The sequence below is a fragment of the Chanodichthys erythropterus genome, chromosome 13 (genome assembly GCF_024489055.1).
Source record: "Chanodichthys erythropterus isolate Z2021 chromosome 13, ASM2448905v1, whole genome shotgun sequence".
Classification (NCBI taxonomy): Eukaryota; Metazoa; Chordata; class Actinopteri; order Cypriniformes; family Xenocyprididae; genus Chanodichthys; species Chanodichthys erythropterus.
In genome coordinates this window covers 16,391,468-16,409,439 of record NC_090233.1, presented here as the reverse complement: position 1 = coordinate 16,409,439, position 17,972 = coordinate 16,391,468, and the positions used below count along the sequence as shown (strand labels likewise).

The 17,972-nt window shown below is 36.8% G+C and overlaps 1 protein-coding gene across 1 annotated transcript in view; it reads left to right on the top strand.

Annotated features, from left to right (window-relative positions):
* specc1 (sperm antigen with calponin homology and coiled-coil domains 1) overlaps positions 1-17,972 on the top strand; it is a 185,711-nt gene that overhangs the window by 150,725 nt on the left and 17,014 nt on the right. The window contains exon 4 of the mRNA XM_067407929.1: positions 14,670-16,126. Coding sequence (XP_067264030.1) covers positions 14,670-16,126 — 1,457 coding nt within the window. The remainder of the gene's footprint in view (positions 1-14,669; positions 16,127-17,972) is intronic.

The window sequence follows — 17,972 nt, the reverse complement described above, 5'->3', positions numbered from 1 at the left end:
TATTTTCTTGTAAAACACTCCAAAAATCTTTATTTCCACCTTCAACTTTTCTTGTCCAGTAGGTACTGTATTTTCCAGAAAGTCTCATCGGCGTGAAAGTCCGATTTTATTATTACATTCATAATATAAAATACCAGTGCATAACATAACTTATAGTTGTGTTCATATAAACAATATTTATTATAAACGCCAAACCTAAATACATTTATGAAACAAATGTGAATGTGCACAGTGATGTAACTTTATTTTATAGTGGAGCCATCTCTGCCGGCACACTGTTAGCCCGGATAAGTTGAATTTACTTTAAAAAAAAATGAGGAAACTGGTTGCCCTAAAAAAGTAATGATTAAGTAATGTGAACTTAAAAATTCAAGTTCATTTAACTTAAAATGTTTTGTAATATTAATTACTTTGTAGTTATTACACATAGTACAGTTAAGTTCAATGTACTAAGCAAATTAATTTATAGCAACTTCTATTTTACCACAAAATTAAGAAAAAAAGCAAATAAAAGGTACATTAATTCAATTTTGTTTTATTTTAATTCAATTCCAAATACAACATTTTATGTCCTGAAAACATTTCCTTATAAAACGTGAAAAAAATAGTTTTAACAAATCAGCTTATTGTTAAGCACATAAATAGTCTATCTCAGAATCACAACAAATTGCATCAAAACTATATGGTTTGTTCACACTCCTGAGTTCACAATAGTGGCAGTATTCCATTTTAGGTGCCAGCTCACATTTTCCTAGGTTGAGCATTACCTGCTGAATAAAATATAAAGTATTTTTCATACAGTTAGGGTAGTCCAGTTGCAGGGCATAAATCAGTCAGAAAAAAGGACACAGAAGTCCTGAGGTTGGTCGGTTCATCCATCACCAAACATCCTTCCATGACGATCTTCACTCATGATGGGTTTAGCTGAGCACTTTATAGATCAACACAGACGATTCTCACTGAAGTTTGCCTGTATGAGTCCTTGTCTGCTGCAACCTAGTAGAGGAAGACAAAGATCGAGAAAGACATTATCATATAATAATGCATCAGATAATGGTATTGTCAAATACTCCATGCATCAATACATACCTGGTTTACTGTAGAAAGAGCTGGCCATTGAAGTACCATCAGGCTGAAGTCAGGCTCGTCATTGACAACTTTTCTGTGAGGAGCAAACATTAAAGTTAAAGTCTTGATTATGGCACCTGATTTGATGGTTTACATGTAATTGTGCACTGTGCAGTATGCAGATTAATAAAATAATCAGCCAAAGAACTGGTCTCAGTAAACCCACATGGCACACAGCTGATATGGAGTTTTATATTGTGCATAACATGTGATATAAATGTACATGTATATGTTCCAGATGTAAACAAGGAAATTGTTCTGTTCTTGTATAACTTCATTGTTTGAGCCTATAATGTTTAAATAGCTGAGCTTTTTCACAGTTATAAGGGCAATACTTACACTTCTAATCCAAAGCATCTCTTCTTGACCTGCAACACAAAACAAGATAGTCTGTTGTTAAGAAAGCTATGAACCTAAATAAAACAGTATATCCATCTGTTTTTGTTTTCAACTCGTTAATTAACTTTAACTTAATCGTTCAATCAATAGCCGTGTCGAAATAAAACACGGTCGTTAAATTATTGCACTCACCATTTTCGCGCTTCATCCTCCCTCCTCTGCTGGGAGCGCGGGTGCGGCCGCGGCGTTCGCCGACAGCCAGAGGTTCAAACTAAGTTTACACGCCCAACAACAGCTCCTCGTGTGAAAAAGAAACAAACGACGAAATAACACGCGTCGAACTCGCCGATCAGGGGTTCATGCATGGTGATCCACCGCACGCGAGAGAACACTAGCTAGCCGGAGAAAAAAGTCGTTTAAACTTTAACAAACGATTTTCACTGCTCACAAATAGTTTCTCAGGGGGGGGAAACGATAAAAAGGCAAATGTTTGGAAAAAAAATGTCTGTAGAACTTGCCAAAACAAATGTTCCAACTTCTCATCAACAGCTCCTTGAATTCACACACACCACGACAAAATGGCGTCATTACCTGCCGTAAACCAATGTGTAAGAGGCGTGGTCAAGAGAAAAACTTAATAATTTAAGTGCATTTAACTTAAATTTATTAACACATTCTAATTACATCCACAATTTAATATACTTATATTTTATAAGTAATGCAATCAAACTTCAATATTTTAAGTATATTGTAATTATATAGTTTAAGTAAATATAAAATCCGGGCTAAGAGTGCAGCTGAACTATTTGAGAAGCCGTGAACTTTCTTCTCCAGCTCAGGCCAACAGGCTTTGTGTCAACGATTAGCTTGTTTAGTCTTCTTCATTTCATTAAAGGGGTGGTTACATGCGATTTCACTTTTTTAACTTTAGTTAGTGTGTAATGTTGCTGCTTAAGCATAAACAGTATCTGCAAAGTTACAGCACTGAAAGTTCAATGCAAACGGAGATATTGTCTTTTAAAGATATGGCAGTTTATTTCCTACAAAAACAGCCGGTTTGGACTACAACAAGCTTCTCCCCGGGTTGATAACATCATAAACCCTTGCTATTAACATAAACACTGCCCACGGGAACAAGCAACAAAGTGGGCGAGGCCATGTGGTGCAGTATAATGGAAGCGGAAGAGTTGTTTACACTGAACGCGAGCTGCGTGACGCGACGCGTCAAAACATAATAGAACCCATTATAATCTGTGATATTTTCTACACTGGATGAGGTGCTGAAGACAGTTTCCAGAATCTACACGAGTTCAATGCTGGATTTGCACAAAGGCTATTACTGAAAGATGAAACAGTTCCTACTTTAAAAGCAGAAGCTGCTGTTTATTGGCTTCAAACTGTAAGTACGTTTTATTGTTTGTACATGTCTTTTAAACGTAATGTTATAGTTCTGTTGCTATTTTTAATGCATCAAGGACATATACAAAGAGCAACTCATTTTTGCTAGCCAGTTAGCTAAGTTCTAGTGCAACAGACACCAACAAACGTCTGTGTTCATAGACAAACAGTTGTTCATGCTATAAATTAAACGGTACCTTTACAAAAATGTGACTACTCATTCATGTATTTGGCTACAGTTAAGCTTTAATCAGGATAAAACTGTATATTAAAAACTAACAAACAACAGTGACAGCATATCTAAACACTTTGACACAAATACAAAATGAAATACCATTCATAAACGTCCTTTAAAACCCGCGATTGCAGAGGTTCTGCTTTACTCTCTTCATCTGGGTCTGACTCGACTCGATTTGATACAGCAATATAGGCGCTATTATTTACATTTCCTCTGAAGCGCTAACTAAAGGGGCGTGGCGTTTCCGGACGCTTCAGCGAATCATGATACAATGGGCCAGGTACCAACCTGCTGAACAATCTGAGCACATTGCGTATTTCGGAGGGAGTGGCTTCATAGAAGCAGGAAGTCAAATGAGCCGTTCATATGAAAGTGGAAACAGAGGTGTAGAATAAAGATAAAATATATGAAAAATACAGCGTTTTCAAAAAAAACGATGCATTAAGACATGTTAAACTGTGCCCCCAAAACACAATCAAGCCTAGAAAAAAAAAAAAAAAAACACTGAATCACCCCTTTAAGGGCAGGGCACAACACTAAGGATTTTTTCTACTGGCCCAGTCGGGCCAGTGGTTCAAATTTAAAAAATGTATAAAGTAACAAAAAAGAAAATGGGCCTATGAAATAAGCCAAGTTATTGTTTTTGTTGTTTTTGATACATGTAACCTTAATAAATAAGGTTATGACACCAAAATCTACAAGATTAGCTCACTTAAATTTTAAATATTGTTATATAAATAAACAACAATTAATAAAATAGTAATAAATAATCAAATTACGAGTACTAGCACAAATGAATACAACAGAACAAACATATAAATTAAATAAACAATGCTCTTCAAGATTTTCATGTAGATGTATTATTATGTGCAGTATATACAGTGTGTGAGGTAAATTAGTTCCAGTCTTATAAGCTATTCACTGAATGAGCCTCTGTGTCCTGTGTGCAGAGAGGTGTGATTAATGGGGAGATTATGCAAAGTGCTTCACCTGTAAAAGGGTGGTGACCTGCTGTTGTGCTCAAGGGCACAGCTCTGCCCTCACTTCAGCAGGTTTTCTTTCTCACGGTTAAAAGTGACACTTTCCTGCTGCAGCCAAATGGATGCAAACAAGGGCTGTCAATTGAAATTGCAAATTGAAATAAAATCAATTTTGTGCTGATTAATGAATGAAATTAATCTCATATGTCAATATCAGAAATTAGAATCAGAAAGAGCTTTATTGCCAAGTATGTTTGCACACACAAGGAATTTGTTTTGGTGACAGAAGAAGCTTCCAGTACACAGTTACAGCAACAGTACACAGATAAAGGTAATTAGGTAAAAAAAATAAATAAAGAAAGAATAAAGAGAGATATGGGATATATATATATATATATATATATATATATATATATATATATATATATAGATATATATATATATATATATATATATATATATATATAGATATATATATAACAAAAATAGACAAATTTGTATATACAGGTGTGCATATACAGTATATACAGCAGATTAGAATTTACATGGAATGGAATAAAAAGAGGTAGGTTATTGTCAAATAAATATAAGTGGTATTGCACTTATTGCTGAGTGGGGAGAATATTTAACTGTTCATGAGGTAGATTGCCTGGGGGAAGAAACTTTTCTTGTGCCTGGCTGTTTCGGATCTCAGCACTTTGTAGCACCGGCCAGAAGGCAGCAGATCAAAGAGAAAGTGATTTGGATGTGAGTATACATTTCTTGGAGGGTGGGCAGGGAAACACCAATAATCCTCTTAGAAGTCCGAACCGTCCTCTGTAGTCTTCTGGTGTCTGATTTTGTAGCTGAGCCAAACCAGACAATTATGGAAGTGCAGAGGCTCAGACTCAGTGACTGCAAAGTAGAACTGCATCAGCAGCTCCTGTGGCAGGTTGAACTTCTTCAGCTGGTGAAAGATGTAGAATCTCTGCTGGGCCTTTTTTGCAGTAGAGCAAATATGATTGTCCCACTTCAGGTCCTGAATGACTCCACAGTGCTGTTAATGGTGGTGAGTGGGGGTAATGCTGAGGTGTTTCTCCTAAAGTCTACAGTCATCTCCACAATCATCTCCAATATATTGCTCATATATCAATTTGATGAAAAAAAAAAGATGAAAAAAAAGAAAGAAAGAAAAAACGTAATTAAAAAGACAAAATAATTGAATAATTATTGCACAACAATGGTGGTACTGCAAGCTTGAATTTCTCCCATGGTAGAAAGATGTATTTCTTAAAAAAAAAATGGAAAGAAAAGAAAAGAATGCTTTTATTCAGCAAGGATGCATCAAAAGTGACAGTTTATATTGTTACCTGTCACCCATTGTTACTTAAATTGAACTTTCTTTCTTTTAAACAAAACAAACAAAAAATCACCATTTCCACACAAAATATTAACTGTTTTAAGATTGATAATAATGAGAAATGTTTCTTGAGCATCAAATTCAGCATATTGTAGTGATATCTGAATGATCATATGACAATGAAGACTGGAGTAATGATGCTGAAAATGAATGCTGGAATGAATTCATTCCGATTTGATGAATCCGAACCTAGGTTTTACCTGGCCGCTAAATAAAGTGATCGGGTTGGTGTGCGTGTTTATATGTCAAAAGCATCTACATTCTCCTACATTGCTTTTTTCCTTTGTTTTAAAGAGTAGACGTAATATTTTTCTATTTCGGGTGCTAATTTATGAAACTACAAAAACATGAAGTTTTGTGCCATGCTGCTTATATTTATCAAGCAGTAAAAATGCCCCTTCCTGTGCCCAAAACAAGGTGTTTGTGGATGAGAGTCCGAAACAAAGACTAACGGGATATTGTCCTGCTCCACTTCATAGACACGGGTGAAAGAAGAACTTTAGAGTGACACGACAGTTATGACACTTCATTCAACAACAACAGCTCGTTCCGTGCGTCGTACATCATTACTGCATTTCTACTCCATTGCTCTTTCAGAGTACTTTCCAGTTTTGGATTTTCAATCCAATCATGTAAACGTGTCCATGTAAACGTAGCTTGTGCTACTACTCCAATTAACTCTGTAAACCCTGACATATGAAATAATAGAGTAAAAAAATAGAAATGAAAGTTTATTGAACCTTTTGACAAAATCAAAAAAAAAAAAAAAAGTCCAAAAAGGTTTGCATGTATGTTTTTGTAGAGTATTATATTTGATACATCAGACTTTATGGCTCATATGATATAGGAGAAATTGGAGCTTATACTCGAGGAGGGGAAAAACCCCACCTCAATTTTATTTACAGGTCCAAACTAAGCAAAAATATGTAATTTGGTGCAGTTGTTGATATTTATATAGACAAAAAGTCAGATGAAATTCCAATAGCTGTAATGTAAATAAATTAAATGTTTATAACAGTATAGCAGATTATTTACATAAAGTGCATTAAAATATCAGTTGTCACTCTTTATACAGCAGTCGTGTAAGACCACTTTGACAACAGATTTTGCTCAGGCATTTCAAAAACAGCATTGAATGACCAAAACAGCATTTCAGATGTCTTTTTTGATGTGCATCGTGGAATTTATTCAGTAAATGTGTTTCCGTGTGAATGTAAATGTGTAGTTTATGCACATGTTTTCTTATCGGATAAAATTTTTTATCTGACTTGATTTTTAGAATTTATGCGCATCTTGGTGTTTCCATTCAGCGTTTTTTATGCAATATCCCAAAATGCACATAAAAATAGGTGGATGGAAATGTAGCTAATGTGTTTCTGTCTTTTTCTTTGTATTGTTTTTTTTCTTTGTTTTTCCTTTTTCATTTTTCTTTTGCTGATATTAGAGTTTTATTTACTGTAGTAAACATACTCTCTTGTACACACTGTATGTTTGCCAGCTCAGGTGTGTCATGTTTGAATTACTTCTCTGTCCTGTTAGACTACGGGTGTTGTATCCCAGCACATACACAAGTAAAAGTATATATGTGCAGCTAGATCATATAAAGTGATGCAGTATCATTTATTATGTTTGCAAAGACAAGACAAGATAAGATCACCATGATATAATCAAATAATTATAAAACACTTAGCTTGCAGATCTATAGATAGGCACCTTTGAATTTATTTGTCCATTACAGAAGTCATTTGTTTCCTGTCATGAAACATTAAAGTGATGGTGTTAAAAAGCTTTCACAGTCAACAGACAGGATAGCTTGACGCACCCATTGAAGCTGCTTAGTTGGTATTTTCCTGTCTTTCTCTGGGCAAGGTTGCAAGAACTTACCTCTGCTATCAGCAGATGAGGTTAAAGTTCTACATAAGTCAAGTTCGTGGTCAGATCTGTCCCAATGCACATGAAGTTCTTTTTTCTTCCATTCCAAGTGGAAATGGGCAGTCTTAATATTACTGGAGATGCTTCAGAAATATTATGCACATAGCAGAAATATCTCAAAATAGAAATGGAATGAAATCAAAATTTAGTGTACATAAATGCTCTCTTAATATTTTCGGTCTTTTTGTTTCTGAAGAAAAATTATTCCAGAGCTATATTTGGCTTGTTTTTTCCTTTCCCAGAATAAGTTGGTGCATTTTTATTGGGTTTGAACCAAGTATGTCTGAACCAAGTGCTAAAATGTTCTCATCAAGGCAGCTTAGCTCAGTGTCCATACATCATTTTATGCCACTTCAGATCTTAGAAAGAAAGGTAAGTGGTAGAAAGGTAAGTGGTAGGTCAGTGGACTTCTGGCCACTAGTGGCATACTAAGCTACACAATCCACATTTCCCTGTAACTACAAATTGCCCAGATTTAATACAGCCCTGTTTCCACCTCGGTTAGCTGTCCTTCCTTAGACCAACGTAAATTAAGACAGAAGCACTGTGTACTCACTTGCTTTTTCTCATTTAATCTGATACTGATTCTGTTTAAAGAATTTATGCAAAATTTTACCATACAGCTAAGCTGACCAAAGCGTGAGGTCATGCAGTGCAGTAAATGGAGACAACATACTGTCAAATGACAAGACTGGGGCAAGCATCCAAGTAGAATCAAACAGCTGACTCAGTATCCAAGTTGACGGCTTAAAATGCATTTGGTTCATGAAGGAGAAAGCAGTAAAGGTCCATCAGCTGATTGCACAGAACATTGGTATGTAATACATTAGACCAGAAAGTATAGGAAGTTTTCCCAACAAGGACAACATGAAGTCTATGCTGAAGGGAAGGTAATAGGTGCAAGTAATAGAGCCTTTTATGGATTTTAAATACTTGTCCTATTTTTATTTTTTTATTTATATATATATATATATTTTATGGATAATCAGCGTGGTTAAAATATTTGTATAATTACATTTTAATCATGAAAAGTAACCACAAACCACATTATGTGATGAATGCATATTGGACAACCACAGCAATCCTCATTACTGCATACGATACATAAACTTCATTCTTTTCTAGAGCCAAATGGCAATCCCTACACTGCTCTGAAGTTATACAATCAAACTTATAATAATTGTAAAAATGTTCACTTTCAAGTTGTGGTACATGTGTCCTTTTTCTGTGAAATCTTTACAGTTTTTTATAAGTAAACAACACAAATAACTTATATATTTGTAATATTTAAAGATGAACACTTGCTGGACTAAAGCCACTAAGGTTCATTTAATTATTTACATTATTTGTTTTTAAAAAATCATTCACATCAAGTCAAGTCACCTTTACATATATAGCACTTTACACAATACAGATTGTTTCAGCTTTACAGTAATAAACAGGTAAATAATGATGAATGATGCAAACAGAATTCAATTCTGCTGTAATTTAAAAGCAGCTATAGAAAGACAGTAGTGTCATTGTTCAGTTGAAATCATTTGTGTTGATTCAGTGTGGTTCAATAACTGTATTCATTCAATTCAATTATGGAATGAGTTCAATTCATCTAGTAGCTCTGAAGAAAACAGTGGGGGTCTGCTTACATACTGCATTATTGGGTGATATATAAGCCACATCACAACATCAGCCTTGCAATATCACTCTATGTCAGCACGGTTGTGATTTGACTGTAGGTAATCACAGCTGTGCTGATATAGAGCCATATTGCACGGCTGCAAGTGTGATATTTCATTTATACAACAGTTCGATGATACAATTATGTAAATAAGAAACAATCGAGTGTCTTTAACCTCTTTTGTGACACACTACTTTCTTCCGCCACAGATTGACAGTTTAACAGTTGAGCCCAAGCCTCTGTTACTTACTCTAAAATGTAACTTTACAACTTGTAATGAAGGAACACTGAGTAGAGTACTATGAGAGAGAGACTGACTAAGCAAGTGCATTACCTTTGTCCTTTTAACATTTAAGGGGATTTCCCATGACAGCGCTAGTCAATGCATGTCAGTTGTGTCTTGTAAGATGTTGTTTAAAGTAAAAATAAAATCATTGTTTACAATCTTGTTTCAGTCCCATTCAATTTAAAAGTCTTTGGGACTGACTGACTCACTCACAAAGATGGTCTTTGCCAGTAATAGATTAATAAGACCAAAAATTGCTGTATAAAGAGTGACAACTGATATTTTAATGCACTTTATGTAAATCTGCTATACTGTTATAAACATTTAATTGATTTACATTACAGCTATTGGAATTTCATCTGACTTTTTGTCTATATAAATAACAACAACTGCACCAAATTACATATTTTTGCTTAGTTTGGACCTGTATATAAAATTGAGGTGGGGTTTTTTCCCCTCCTCGAGTATAAGCTCCAATTTCTCCTATATCATATGAGCCATAAAAGTCTGATGTATCAAATATAATATTCTACAAAAACATACATGCAAACCTTTTTTTTAGATTTTGTCAAAAGGTTCAATAAACTTTCATTTCTATTTTTATACTCTATTATTTCATATGTCAGGGTTTACAGTGTTAAATTTCACATATGTAAAAGGACCAGATCCTTTTACTGTACATAATGTGGTTCTAGGCCTAACCGCATATCATTGCAAACACCTCCACATTATGTAATATCCTGCTTTGACAAGACAAGGAGATTTTTAAAGTCTGCAAGTTATCTGTGGTGCAAAGCATGACACTTTCACTTTAACACATTGTTTGAGAACTTTAAATATTTTAATGTATATTTCTATTAATCATGCAATTCTTTATAACCACACTTTCATTCAAGAGGTTGGTATGCTTTTAAGGTCCTTTGGACACTTTCTCAGACTACTTAGATTTTGGTGTCACCCTGACTGGCATAGTGATATGAAGATTATAAAAGGCTTTTACTTCTCTTTCCATGGACGCTCTCACCATTCAGGATGGCCAAAGTATGTCACTGTTCTGACGCACATGGAAAGTCATTGATTCCGTTTTCCCCTGCATGCAGGATGTGGAGTGGAATGTCAGCAGGGCTCTCTGGCTACATCTACATGTTTACAACCAGCCACAATATGCCCATCTCATTTACTAGCTGGACAACAGGAAGATGTGGCAGAGAACCAGGAATTGTTTTTAAGCGGTTGCTACTACATACAGTACATTTGCTTGGAAAACATTAGTCCAGCCCTGAGGATAAGGTTTTTTATTAGCCATTTAAAATGAATTTCTGAGGATTCTTTACCCATCTTATGAATACATCTCTGATCATCCCTGTGATTTGGTCATCACACTGCTGATACCTAATGCCATGACAGCTGATTGCCCAAGACTTTGCTTACTTATCTTTCAACACATTGCAGTTAATTACTCCAGGGTCATTTTATGATGCACTCCATCAAAGTTGTCCAGTCTTGTGATTATTATTTCTGTAAAACTTGATCCACAATTACCTGCAGATGATTGAATGTGCTGTCCACATAATGCAGTGAAACATTTTATTTAGACTGAAAACGGTTTTTTTTTTTTTTTGTTTGTTTGTTTTTTTTGTTTGTTTTTTTTTTTCAAGTATAATGTTTTTTGGTAATGTTACTTAGTGTTAAGATGAACCATTCCCCTTTCAGATAACAATTGCTTTTAATGGTGGTATTATTGCATTCAGAACTGTTGGTCTTGGCTTTCATTGGCTTCTCTTTTTGACAACATAATTCTTAGATGATTATATTAGCTTCCCTCACATTGCAGCTCAGCCAACAGTGAGCTCTTTCTTTGAGTTATGTTTATGCACTAAACCAACTCAAATTAGAGTGAATTCATTACTGGCACTATGGAAACCAAAACCCCATTCATTGTGATGTTGAATATATTTGTCTCTGAATAAAGTGTCCGATTTTATTTACTCCATGTACCAGTAACAGCCTCCGCTTAGTGGAAGTAGGACAATACAGACCTTGTCTTGTGGTTTTCAAGATTGAGGATGGACAGATGACTCAGACCTGTATATCTTCCACAGTCTGATCTTCTACACAAAGCTGAAGTACTGCTTTCAGTAAGGACTCTCTCTCTGTTTGTTTTTTTCTCAAACCTTCATTGTCGCCTCTTTCATCACACAATTAGTCTTTTTTGCAAATGCATTAGCTTGATGTTTACATTCTCAGTCCCACAGCATCTCTGTCTTGCTTTCTCTGTCACTCTTTTTGTTTTTCTTCTTTTTTCTCTCCCCTTCCAAAGGCTAAAAATAGGAAGTTTTCATAGTCATTCAAGCATGAGGACAGCCAAACACAGATACATTTAGAGTCAGGAAAAGCTTGTCTTGCACAAGAATTAAGGTTCTTTTGTGTGGTCATTAATCAATTTCTGGCATAATCCAGCTTTTTTGTTCTATTTAACCGCTTGAGTGAACCAGCAGTAGATTTGTAACCTCTTTGCCAACTAACAAGAGTTATAAATTCACCCTTTGAATCACCCAACACCAGCAGACCATATATTCAGATGTAATGAAGTTGCATTTAGTTCCTAAGTTGCATATATGCATGTATACTGGACAAAAGAACACAATAACTAGTCAACATGTCAAATTAGTTGTCTTGCCTATTTGTAGTTGTTCAGAATCAACAACTTTACTAATAACAAATAACTTCAGAAGTCAATCATGGCAGGTTGTACTATCTGTTCTTGACTGAAACTTGTCTATTGTGTGCATTCTTGGCGTTCCCTGACATGGGGGGCTGGGGGTTGGGGGTCATAGGCTACATCTAAAATGCTCTTACTCTATAAGAAGCAATTCTGGTGATGTGATGTCCCTGTGCCGCTAAAACCCAATATTTTATTAAGAAGTAAGAAGCAATAAAAAGAAGCAATTCTGAGAAGTTATGATGTTGCTGAAGATGAAAGTGTTAATGTATAATGCAGGAGTGTGTGTCCTGGTTCTGTCTTTGATGAATCTATGTGTGTGAGAGTGGTAGATTATAGATTTATAGCATCTCTGGTCCCAGCACAGCCTATCCCAGTGGAGTGTTTCATTCACTTACAGCTCTGAGATAGGGACGGAAAACTTAAATACATTAATCTGAATCTGAATATCTATATCCAGTCACTCAGAACAATCCTTTCAGTGTTATATGAGAGAGGGAGCTCAATCAAATTTATCATGCTTTCTCTAAAATCAGTCTTTGCCACCCTAAACTGTACCATCACATTTCCCATGCAATGCTTCACCTTACCACAGCGCTAAACAATTTCATTCATTGTTATTGTATTGTAATTCTATTTTCTATTGCTATTTTTTTATTTATAAAACACATTACTGCTACTAAACAACCAGTGTGGCTAAGTGGAGATGATGTTATGGCTCTGTAAACTAAATTATTACATTTTCTAAAGACAGTTTGAGTGTCTTTTTGCACATATGCCACCACACTCTAGGTGCTTGCCAGGGAATTACTTTTGAGATTTGAGTTGGGTGGTGACTTAACTAGTAAAAAGAGCCCACTTCAAGTCTACTTCAATGAAGACTATGGATTTATTTATTTTTTTGGTCTGTTTTATTGTAAACCAGAGGAAAAATTATTAGTCTGATTGCTTGAAAAATTAACTGCACATCTCTTCTTTACAAGCTGCACAATTTGATGTATCATTCATATCCAGAGCACAAACAGTATTACACACCAAATATAATTCATAGGGTTTGGGATTTCAAATAAAAATATGAGCAGTAATAATAGTGATTATCAATGTTCTCCTTAATTTTTGTTCTTGCTGTGCAAAAGTTTTTTTTTTTTTTTTTTTTTTAATTATTTTATATAACTTAAAGTGCCCCTATTATGCTGTATTTTGTTTTGGAGGTCTCCTACAACAGGATTACATGCACCCATGGTCAAACACTTTAATTTATAACTTTAATATACATTGCACATCACCTAATTTCTCTGAAACGGTTATTGTTTCTGTAAGCCTACTCTGATCTGATTGGTCAGATGGCCCAGTCTGTTGTGATTTGTCTACAGCTTACAGCGTGTCTATTACCATATTTAAATTTCAGCTCTGGAGGCTTCCTCAGCACATGTATTTGAAGGTGATGCCAACGGTATTGATAGCCTCAGTTTTACCGTATCAATTTAAGCCTTATCCTTTTGATGTGCATGCAAAGTGAATTTGCAGCACAGAAAACAGTGTCTTCTTGACGTCATCATCGCGAACCAAACATTTCCAGGCCTCAGCTATGACTATAGTGTTAGAGGGTGGGTATTTAATATTAAATCAGATTTTTGAAAACAAGCAGCTAATTTAGAAGTTACTAAATGAAGCACATTTTTAGATTACCTCAGCAAACATTTTTTTAATGAGTTGTGTTAACTGTCCTGTTCTTTACCAAGAAATTCTATTTAAAAATCTCACACAATACAATCAATTTCTGATGAAATAGGTTCATAATCAAATCACAACCATTAAAATATTCAATGATTAACATCATTTTACAGTGACTGATTTGGCTCGCTTCATGTTATTTCTGATCTCTAAAACAGTGATTTCTTTTTAAAACCCTGTAGATCTGAAATAATCTATGTATTAGTGTAAGGCATCAGCTTTAACAATCCCCAGTCCAGCATATTTTGTGTTGGTATTTGCTGATTATTCCAAAACCCACAAATTCCTTTCACCAGCCTGCCCTCCCAAAGAATAATTAACCTCCATTTTACAAACAGTGTAAAGGGGGGATATATGTCACTCACACCCGCTCTGATGCCACTCAGATGCCAGTGTTCTTGTTTTTGCTGTGCTGCTGTGGCTACAGTGCAGTGAAGCAGTGCCTGGTGGCCATTTGAATGTGACGGGACAAAACACATTTTGTCCTGTCATCACTCTAAATGAATGATCCCTCACACAGATACGCCAGGCTTTGTACAGTGGAATGAGAAAAATGGTCACATTGTCAAATATCCCTGGTATGAAGGACATGAGTTTGTTAGACTCGAAAAATGTTGTTTCTTTATTTGTTTCAAGATATTGCTATTTAATTTGTATGGCTTAGTCATACGAAAACATCATTCATTTTTTATCATATCAAATATTGTGCTAAAAAAGAGATATAGTTGCCCAGAGGAATGGTTTTGGGTGGTCGTAGTTCTCAAACAAATTTGTACAGCATATGCTGCAACTAAGATGTCCAACACTAACAAAATATCATTGTTTCCTCTCTACCCAGGTGTCCAGTCAACCAAAAAGTCAGGGATCCCAGCTCCTCGTGAGATCCCACAAAGCATCTCCAGAGAACGTGTCTCATTGCGTGACCAACAGAAAAGCTCTACATCCAAAAAGATGGTCACCAGTGCCAGCACCTCCAGCCTGTCCACGTTGACCAAGCATTCTCGTGGCTCTGTCAAGACCAAAGCAGAGTCTGTTGTTTTGGACAAGACTCTGCTGGAGAGTCAGGTGAGGGAGCTCCTGGCTGAAGCCAAAACCAAAGAGTTTGAGATCAGTAAGTTACGGATGGAGCTCCAACGACACAAAGGAAAGGATTCATCATCAGAGGCTGGTACACCAGAGGGGAGTTCAGAGATGGAAAAGACACCGGCACAGCCTGGCGATATCCAGGTGCTCGTAGGGGAACTGAGGGAGAAGAATGGACGTTTCCAGCTTGAGTTGGCCACCTTGCGGGAAGAGAATCAGGCTTTGAAGCAGAAGCTTATTACATTAGAGAGCACTACAACACTGCTTACCAGCTCCAGCAAGCATTCAGTAAATGGGGTTTTACCAGATAATACCACTTCAGATGCCGTAAACGGAAGCCACCTTAAAACTTCTGTGTCATCTGGTAGTGATATTAAAGGCGTTCCTTTACCCTCCTCAGACTCCTCAGAGTTTGAGAAGATTCCCTCACTTTCAAACTCAGTCAGTGGCAGCATTAAGAGTGTTGTGCCCAGTTGTGTGGTGAAGGAGCTCTCAGTGCAGTCCCTGACAGACCGCATCCAGAAGATGGAAGAGAGTCACCACAGCACGGCCGAAGAACTACAGGCCACTCTACAGGAGCTGGCCGACCAGCAACAGGTTGTCCAGGAGCTAACAGCTGAAAATGAGCGTCTCGTGGAGGAGAATGGTCTCTTACAGACTTCCCTACAGCAGCAAAGGGAGCGTGTAGAACTCTTGGCACAACAGAATGAGTCCCTTCTCCAGAGGCTCAGAGAACAAGCTCAAAGTCAAGAAGCTGAGGCTTCACGTTCCTCTAGGGTTGCAGAGCTTGAACAGCGTTTGGCTGAGCATGTGGAGAGCTCCCGCTTCGAAAGAGAGAAGCTGGTTGACATCCAGCAGCAACTTACAGGGAGTCTTAGAGCTCTGGAAAAGGAGAATCAGGAGGCACAAATTGCTGTGAAGAGCTTAAATGAAGAATTAGAGCTTCTTCAAGGGCATCTGGATAGCGAGAAGGTTGCTAGAGATGAGGCGGTGAGGAAAACTGAGGAACAGCGGCTATCCTCTGAGGCTTTGAGAGTGGAGAATGTCAGTCTGAAGACACAGGTTGAGGTGGAGAGGCAGAAAGTAGCTGAGTTGAAGGCAGTGCAGAGCGCCAGTGACAACACAGAGTTGCAAAGTCTGCTCAAAGCAGCGCATGAAGATAGAGACAAGCTGAAGCTGAGCTGCATGGAGCTACGTCAAGAGCTGCAGCAGGTGCGTAGTACAACGGAGTGTGCTCAGGGCACGCTAGACTAGGTAGAGAACGACACTGGTAATTTATTATATAAAAATGCAGGTATCACCCAATTCTGATAATCTTAAAGGGGCCAAAATACTAGAAAGTTATTTGTTTATCACTAGTTTTTAATTTGGTAATGCTTGTATGCAATTAGGATATTTTTTGAAGTCCACAGATGCAACTACAACTGTTAAAGGATTTGTAAAGCAAACTGTAAAATGTTCTATGAATACAGGTGGTCATATAGTATACACCACGGATATCCAATCCTATTCCTGGAGGGCCACCTTCTTGCAGAATTTAGCTCCAACACACCTGCCTGGAAGCTTGTAGTTACCCTGAAGACGGCTGTATCAGAAATTGCCCCTACACCCTCAGTCGCTATTCCCTACATTACTTCACTTATATAGTCTGCTAAAAGACTTGAATGAAAGCGAGTGTGTGAATTCAGACACTGAGTGTGCATGTGCTGCGGACGCCATCTTCCAGCGAAATGCGTGAATTTATTTAGCGTGATGATCATAGTCCATGGTTATTCTATAGCAGCTAGCCATTGAGTGTACAGCGGTTGCTAACTCATTATTTAGTTGCATAATGGAGGTCAATGAGTGCACTTGATAATGTCCACTATGGACACCATTAAAAATGGCTGTCTCCTCAAATAGTGCTCTGTATTAGGGTATAGAGGCGATTTCAGACACAGACTGTGATTAGATGATTCAGGTGTGTATATGGGATGTTGAACTTTGTTGTTGAACTTTGTTGTTGAACTTTGCTGGAATGTGGAAAGCCCTGGTATACACAAACCAACAGTTCCAGCACCTTATTATTGTTATTTTAAGAGCATTTGGTGTTTCAAAGTTCCAAAGCTCTGGCACTTTAAATTCATAAAGTATTGAAAATAGCCTTGGTGTTGGAAATGGGTGAATTCTTTGTCCAGGTGGCTGTATTATGACTATCATCACCTCAGATGTTTTTAGTGCCAAATTAGTCATGACTCATTTTTGACATACTTATATTTTTAGCTTCTCGAGAGTCCTATTTTAATTATAGATTTTTTTGAACAACAGTCTTTGGGACACAGAAAGCTTTTTAGACCTTGGTCCTTCAGGACATTTTATTATGTACCATTGGGGAACATTTAAGTGGTATATTAATTTTAAAAGGACAACTTTTGTAAACAACTTTGGTGCCTAATACCCTCTCTGGGTGCCCTGTCAGCTCTCTAGTTCACACTTAATGTCAAAAAAGAAATGCAGTAACCTATAAAAATGCTACCACATATACAGATGTTGTTTTACATCCAACCACAGAGAATATATCTTTTTTCATATTCTATATAGAGCCCCATAAATATCGAAAGGCAAACTTTTGTAGCTCCCTAGTTTGCACTTCTAAATGTTGTAGTCATGTAGTTTAGAGGTATACTTCATCCTTTAAAATAATTATACACAGACAGGACTGTTATAAACCCACAAGAACATGAACATCACTGGCACCTCATGGCTGTCACTTGAACCCAGTGCACCACGAAATGCAAAATGAACTTTAATTTTCTTTAAGATTTAACCTCTGTGAGTGAGCCGAGCCTTTTGGCTTTAACATACACCCTCAGTCCAGATGTCATCCAGGGAGTTGCCATTACAAAGAGCTTTAGGATGCCATTCTCTTTTCACAGCACATTCACGGAGCTCTGCTCTGTACACAAGGCTCTGAAGAAAGAGGTGTGTGTGTGACTCGGCTGTTCTGCTCTATGTTCCAGCTGTCAAGTGAATCATGGCTTGGCCTATACTGCTACAAGAGTGATCTAATTCTCAATGA